This window comes from Leuciscus leuciscus (genome assembly GCF_965113295.1).
Source record: "Leuciscus leuciscus genome assembly, chromosome: 10".
Lineage (NCBI taxonomy): Eukaryota > Metazoa > Chordata > Actinopteri > Cypriniformes > Leuciscidae > Leuciscus > Leuciscus leuciscus.
In genome coordinates, this window is record NC_138734.1 from 28,789,669 (window position 1) to 28,797,306 (window position 7,638).

A 7,638-nucleotide genomic window follows, 5' to 3' on the forward strand; every position below is an offset into this window, starting at 1 on the left:
TTATTATGCCGGTCTATGTTTAACTTAAACTACTGTCAGTAATTTGCCCTATCAGCAAACCCAAAGTTGTAAAACGAGATTATTATAATAATATGAATTATTATTATTATTATGCAGTGTTTGAGCAGTACCAGAAGGCAAGAACACAATTTGTGCAAACTGTAGCAGATCTTGCATCAAGACCACACAATACTGAAACACTTCAAAATGCTGGTGAGTGTCTGAAATATTTATTTTGTGAAAAAAACAGGATCTAAATCAATATGTTTCACCAAAACACTGCACAGTACAATGAATGTTTCTGGGTGAAATATCTTACAAAATAGTTAACAAGTTACATTTTTAACTAATAAGGAACGCATACAGTAGCTCATCATTTTATAGATATATTTTATTATATGATTTGAACCTTTGAAAGTATATCCTCCCCTCATCTGCTCTTAAGTGTCTTTTCACTCCTGTTTTCTCCCCTGCACAAATGTGCTCACTCTCTCTGGCTTAGGTGTAATGTCCTTTTTGAGGCCTCTCCTTTTGGATGCAGTCCCAACTATTCAGCAGACAGCAGCCCTGGCTCTCGGAAGGCTTGCCAACTATAACGAAGACCTGGCTGAGGCTGTAGTAAAGGGAGACATTCTTCCTCAGCTTGTGCACTCCCTGGCTGAGCAAAACGTGAGTTTCTTTAGTTGAGCCGTTCAGCTTTCATTGAAATAAATAGGTTTGCCTTAAGGCGTCAGACTTTCATGATTAAATTTGCTTTTGCACAATGCAAAAACTTGGCAATGTCAGCCAGGGAAACCATGTTTTTGCAATTTCCAGTTTAATTCATATATTTTTGCGCTATTCTCATTTAATACTTGCTTTTAAATGTGTTGTGCTAAGCATAAAGGCAAAGCAAATAATAACCCAGCAAAAAAAAAAAAAAAAAACTAAAAAGTGGTGACCCAAAGCTTTTACTCCAAAACTTTCTGTTAGACTACTGTTACACTGTCAGAGAGGCTTCATTAGGAGTATAGTATACACTCCACCAAAGTTATTTTTTATCTAATTGAATCGTATAGAATGTGATATATGGACTTACTGTTTGTTAAAGGGATAGTTCACCCAAGAAATGAAAACTCACCCTCAAGTTGTTCCAAACCTGTATAAATGTCTTTCTTCTGCTGAACACAAAGTCAAGTCAAGTCCCCTTTATTTATATAGTGCTTTTTACAATAGAGATTTTTTCAAAGCAGCTTTACAGTGATAATAGGAAAATAATGCAACAAAGTTTGTTTCGGCTGTACAGTAGATCTAGAAGAAAATAGTGTCATAGTCCAGCTGAAGTCAGTTCAGTGATGGTTCATTTTTGTTCTAAAAAAATGATTAATGTAGTTCTCCTCTGGCCTACGAACGAACAGTGTATGATTATGATTCAAGCAGCATTTCAGGTCAGAAGTCAGATTGCATCAGAACATTCAGAATATATTTTGAAGAATGTTTGTAACCAAACAGTTGTGAGGCACCATTGACTTCCATAGTATTTTTTTCCCCATAATATGAAAGTCAATGGTGCCCATCAACTGTTTGGTTTTCGATATTCTTCAAAATATCTTCTTTGTTTTCAGCAGAACAAAAAAACTCTAACAGGTTTGGATCAACTTCAGGGAGAGTAAATTATGACAGAATTTTCATTTTTGGGTGAACTATCCCTTTAAAGGCAGTTTTGCTGGTGATTCATGAACATTCTAGTGTATTTATTGTTCAATTGCTTTGTCCTTTCCCTCTGGATTACTGGGATATGAATGACACAGCGATTCTATAAGAAAGCAGCTGCATTCGTTCTTCGGGCTGTTGCTAAGCACTCCCCTGAGCTGGCCCAGGCCGTGGTGGACTGTGGAGGACTGGACGCTCTTGTGGTCTCCTTGGAGGAGTTTGACCCTGGGGTCAAAGAGGATGCGGCGTGGGCAATTAGCTACATTGCCAGGCCCAATGCACGTGAGTTAGCTTCCAAAAGGGTTTGCTTTTATATTTATTTCTTACAATTTGTCAATGTTCCTTTTTTTGTTCATCTTCACTCCTGGTGTGCAGAGCTGTCTCAGGCAGTGGTTGATGCCGGAGTGGTGCCTCTGCTTGTGTTATGCATCCAAGAGCCTGAAATTTCCCTGAAGAGGGCTGCTGCTTCCGCTTTGAGCGACATAGCCAAGCACTCCCCAGAGCTGGCTCAAACCGTGGCGGACACAGGGGCAATCGCCCACCTAGCACAGATGATCCTAAACCCAGATGCCAAATTAAAGGTGAAACAGTCTACACTCTTAAAAATAAAGGTTCTGAAAGGGGGGTTTCGCAGCAATGCCATAGAATAACTATTTGGGGTTCCTCAAAGTATCTTTTTAAAAGAACCATCTTATTGTGAAGAACAAGTAACACTTTAGTTAAGATCCTCATTAGCATGCATATTACTTGGATATTGGCTGTGTTTTAGTACTTATAAAGCACATACTAATGCCTTGTTCTGCATGACCATATTCTACATCACTTAATATCACCCAAAACCTAAATTTAGCAACTACCTATAGGCTAACTATTAATAAGCAGTAATTAGGAGTTTACTGAAGCAAAAGTCATAGTTAATAGTTAGTTAATAGTGAGAATTAGACCCTAATCTAAAGTGTGACCAGAGAATATTTTAATAATCTAAAGAACCTTTTTCCACTATACAGAACCTTTTGTCTAATTGAAAGGTTCTATGGATGTTAAAGGTTCCTCATGGAACCATTAATGCCAATAAAGGTTCTTTATTTTTTTAAGAGTGTACAGATATTGAAATCAATGACATGCAGACTCAATAGGGCTTTTTACACTTGAAATAGTTAACCCTGGGTAATTCTTAACCCAGGAAAAACAGAATCCTAGAATCCTTATCTTGTTTCGCATTTCACACTACTCATGTTTTAGCCGGGGTTAACAATTAATCCTGGGCATTTATAAACTGATGATTGACACTTTACATTCCTAAACCATATGTTAATGTTCTTAATTGCACATTTGTGGTGTCAGTGACATTGATTGGATGAGTCGGTACACAACCTGTTTACATAACTAGCGTTGTGCTACCTCATATTATACATTGCCGACTATCAATTCAATATAACTCTTCTTAATTCCAGTTTATACACCAACAATAACTCCATTTTCCCCTCAAATGCTGAAACTACTGTTTACAACACGCACTGTTTATATGATCATCAAAAGCTTGTGAATATGATGCATCTGATTGGTTGTCTGTTGCTAACTATCTAGCCATAAACATTCAATCACAATTTAACACTTTACATGCTTGGGCACCGCAATGCAGGGTTAAACTGGTGCTATCCCGGCTCCAGAGCAGGGTTTTATATCCCTAAAAAGCAGTGTTAACCCCGCTTCTAATTGCAAGTGGGTAACTTTCCTCTACCTGGTGTTAAAACTGGGGTTTAGAACAACGCCAACCCCAGGGTTAAGCACAGTGTGAAAAGCCCTAATGATTTAATTTGACAGTAGACTACATTTTTACTCTTTACAGAGGCAGGTTTTTTCAGCTCTCAGTCAAATCGCCAAGCATTCCGTGGACGTAGCTGAGATGGTGGTGGAGGCCGAGATATTCCCCGCTGCGCTGGTTTGCTTAAAGGACCCTGATGAATTTGTTCGGAAGAATGTCGCCACTCTTATTCGGGAAATCACAAAACACACCCCAGAAGTACGTACCACATACATAACATACCCACTAAATGATTTCAAGATGCTTGGGTAACTTTGGAATCTCTACTTTGTCAGCTCTTTGACACCCCCTGTTTAAATAATATGGTGTGAGGCAGCTAGTCTGTAAACCTTGGAGAATGTGGGTCTGTTATTTATCACCAGTGCAACACAGGAAACAGACAATTGGTCACCACATAGTCATTGCATCACCACTTTTTTTTCACCTGCCCAAAACGGTTTTGCTTTTATTTACTATGTATCATTATGTCACACTGACTTGTGTGTTTGCTTGTGTGCATTGTTTGTTTCCTACTCAGCTGTCTCAGAAAATAGTGAATATGGGGGGCGTAGCAGCTGTGATTGACTACCTCGGGGACGCCAAAGGGAATGTTCGCCTGCCTGGGATCATGATGCTGGGCTATGTGGCTGCACACTCCGAGATCTTAGCCATGGCTGTTATTGTATCTAAAGTCAGTTATAACATCCTTCCTTAAGATTAAATGTAAAACTTAAATTTGACTACATATACTGTTCAAAAGTTTGGGGTCAGTAAGATTTTAAAAAAGAAAAAGAAAAAAGAAATTAATACTTTTATCAAAGGGGACCGTTAAGACTTTTACATTGTTACAAAAATATATATTTCAAGTAGATGCTGTTCTTTTGAATCTTCTATTCATCAAATAATAATTCATGGTTTCCACAAACATGTTACTGTCATAATAAGAAGAATTGTTTCTTGAGCAGCAAATTAGCATATTAGAATGATTTCTGAATGATCATGTGGCACTGAAAACTGCAGTAATGATGCTGAAAATACAGCTTTGCCATCACATGAATAAATTACATTTTAAAATATATTAAAATAGAAATCCGTTATTTTAAATTGCACTAATATTTCACAATATTAATGTTTCACTGTATTTTTGATCAAATAAATGCTTGGTGAACATAAGAGACTTCTTTCAAAAATATAAAAAAATCGTACCGATCATAAACTTTTGAACATTAGTGGATTTCTCTCATAATACTGATTATGATCACATTTGATTCTCCACTCCTGTAGGGAGTGCCACAGTTGTCTATCTGTCTGGAAGAGGAGCAAGACGACCACCTCAAAGCAGCCACAGCTTGGGCGTTTGGCCAGATTGGCCGACACACACCCGAACATGCACTAGTTGTTGCTGTGGCCAACGTGTTCCCTAAACTCCTAAAACTCTATTTGGACACTGAAAGTTCTGAAGACCTGCAGGTCAAGGTGACCAATGGTCCATTAGTAACTGTGGAGGAACTTTTGTGAAATTTTTTTTTTATTTTTTTTATTTTTTACCAATATCATTCATTTTTTAGTAACTCTTGCCTCTTCTTTGCTTTGTTCACATACTCAAAAAAGGCCAAGGAGGCATTGGAGAGCATCCTTCAAAAGTGCACTTGTCTACCAGCACTGGAGCCTCTTCTCTATGAAGCTCCCAGCAACATTCTTGAACATGTCATCTGCCAGTTCAGTAAGGTATCGGGAACTTACTGTTTTCATTAACACATTTTCTGAAAGCTGCATTTGTTAATGACATTGAGAACTGTTTAAGGAGCTTTTCGATTTCCTCCCCATCTTAAAGGTTCTTCCTCATGACAGTAAAGCAAGGCGCTTGCTTGTTACCAGCGGTGGTCTGAAGAAAGTGCAGGAGATCAAAGCAGAACCTGGTTCTGCAATTCAGGAATATATCAATGCAATCAACAGCTGCTACCCTGAGGAGATTGTCAGGTTCATGAATATTTATGCGAATAATAAACAGCACCATGATAAAATGTTTTTACACTAAACATGCTTTTATAATGCTGTAAACCCTTAGATTGAATATTCTGTATGGTTTTTGGTGTTCCACTGATCTTCCTTTCTTTCACAGATATTATTCCCCTGGTTACTCTGAGACCTTGCTGGACCTTCTTAACTGAAACACTATGGATGTTTTACTTTTTAAAAAGTGAACTTGTGAAAAATAAAAAGTGAAAAGTGGCGATGATCACATCTAGGCTGTAAGGAGTGTGCAATGTCCAAAAGTCCCTGACATCTACCTGCAGGAAAGCTCCATCCCTTGCCAATTCCTAACCGCCCCTGGTCACACCTAGGAGTTGACTTCATGACCGATTTACCTTCATCGGATGGGAACACCTGCATCTTCGTCATAGTAGATCGATTCTCTAAGTTCTGCAGACTATTACCACTAAGAGGTCTTCCCACTGCCCTGGAAACCGCCGAACTTCTCTTCAATCATGTCTTTCGCTATTATGGGATCCCAGAAGACATTGTATCGGACAGGGGACCCCAATTCATTTCCCGAGTATGGAAATCGTTTTTCAAGCTCCTAGGTGTGACAGTCAGACCAACGGCCAGACGGAGAGGAAGATCCAGGAAGTGGGGCGGTTTCTCAGGACCTTCTGCAACGGCCACCAGAACTCCTGGAACCAGTTTCTGGGCTGGGCGGAGTATGCCCAAAATTCACTGCGGCAACCCACGACAGGCCTCACACCATTCCAGTGTGTTCTCGGATTCCAACCTCCTCTATTTCCCTGAGATGGTGAACAATCTGAGGTCCCCGCAGTGGATAACTGGTTCAGGGAGAGCGAGAGAGTCTGGGACGAAGCTCACCATCATCTGCAGAGGGCAGTTCGCAGATCCAAGACAGTCGCTGACCGGAGGAGGATTTCGGGTCCAGTCTACGTTCCAGGAGATAAGGTTTGGATCTCCACTCGCGATATTCGTCTGCGACTACCCTCCAAAAAACGTAGTCCCAGGTTTGTTGGCCCCTTTACCATCCTGGAACAGGTCAATCCCGTCACATACAAACTCCAGCTTCCACCACAATATAGAATTCATCCCACATTTCACGTCTCACTACTCAAACCCTTTCACGAACCTCTTGTTCCCTCCACAGAACCTGGCCACGAAGAGGAACCTCCTCCCCCCTTGATGCTGGAAGAAGGGTCCATCTACTCCGTTCGTGAAATCCTGCAGTCCCGACGTCGTGGTGGTCAGTTGGAATATCTCGTCAATTGGGAAGGATACGGACCAGAGGAGAGATCATGGATCCCAAGAGTCGACATCCTAGATCCCACGCTCATGGAAGAGTTCCATTCCAGCCATCCTCAGTACCCTGGACCTCGTGGACGAGGAAGACCACCACGGCGCCGGAGACCAATCCGTGACACTACCCCCCTCCCCAGGCCCCGCTCCTGAGGGCCGAGGTCTCCGGCGCCGTGGTGGTCTTCCTCGTCCACGAGGTCCAGGGTACTGAGGATGGCTGGAATGGAACTCTTCCATGAGCGTGGGATCTAGGATGTCGACTCTTGGGATCCATGATCTCTCCTCTCCAATCGACGAGATATTCCAACTGACCACCACGACGTCGGGACTGCAGGATTTCACGAACGGAGTAGATGGACCCTTCTTCCAGCATCAAGGGGGGAGGAGGTTCCTCTTCGTGGCCAGGTTCTGTGGAGGGAACAAGAGGTTCGTGAAAGGGTTTGAGTAGTGAGACGTGAAATGTGGGATGAATTCTATATTGTGGTGGAAGCTGGAGTTTGTATGTGACGGGATTGACCTGTTCCAGGATGGTAAAGGTGCCAACAAACCTGGGACTAAGTTTTTTGGAGGGCAGTCGCAGACGAATATCGTGAGTGGAGAGCCAAACCTTATCTCCTGGAACATAGACTGGACCCGAAATCCTCCTCCAGTCAGCGACTGTCTTGGATCTGCGAACTGCCCTCTGCAGATGATGGTGAGCTTCGTCCCAGACTCTCTCGCTCTCCCGGAACCAGTAATCCACTGCGGGGACCTCAGATTGTTCACCATCTCAGGGAAATAGAGGAGGTTGGAATCCGAGAACACACTGGAATGGTGTGAGGCCTGTCGTGGGTTGCCACAGT

At 41.7% G+C, this 7,638-nt stretch overlaps 1 protein-coding gene across 2 annotated transcripts; it reads left to right on the forward strand.

Moving 5' to 3' along the window:
- On the forward strand, positions 1 to 7,327 carry LOC309507540 (sperm-associated antigen 6-like). Of its 2 annotated transcripts, XM_082181819.1 has the most exons (10): positions 2 to 213; positions 503 to 669; positions 1,791 to 1,974; positions 2,068 to 2,273; positions 3,542 to 3,715; positions 4,035 to 4,187; positions 4,781 to 4,972; positions 5,108 to 5,224; positions 5,331 to 5,476; positions 5,619 to 7,327. In XM_082181819.1, the coding sequence occupies exons 1-10, from the start codon at positions 93 to 95 to the stop codon at positions 5,665 to 5,667; spliced, it is 1,509 nt and encodes a 502-aa protein (XP_082037945.1). In that variant the 5' UTR covers positions 2 to 92; the 3' UTR covers positions 5,668 to 7,327. The 2 variants fall into 2 exon arrangements, with proteins under 2 accessions (XP_082037944.1, XP_082037945.1); XM_082181818.1 differs by lacking the exon at positions 5,619 to 7,327 and having other exon boundaries at positions 1 to 213; positions 5,331 to 5,608.
- Positions 7,328 to 7,638: the final 311 nt, after the last annotated feature.

Coding starts and splice junctions, on each gene's coding strand:
- LOC309507540 (XM_082181818.1), top strand. CDS start 93: ATGAATTATTATTATTATTATGCAGTGTTTGAGCAGTACCAGAAGGCA. Junction 2,274..3,541: donor ACCCAGATGCCAAATTAAAG/GTGAAACAGTCT, acceptor TACTCTTTACAG/AGGCAGGTTTTTTCAGCTCT. Junction 4,973..5,107: donor CTGAAGACCTGCAGGTCAAG/GTGACCAATGGT, acceptor TACTCAAAAAAG/GCCAAGGAGGCATTGGAGAG.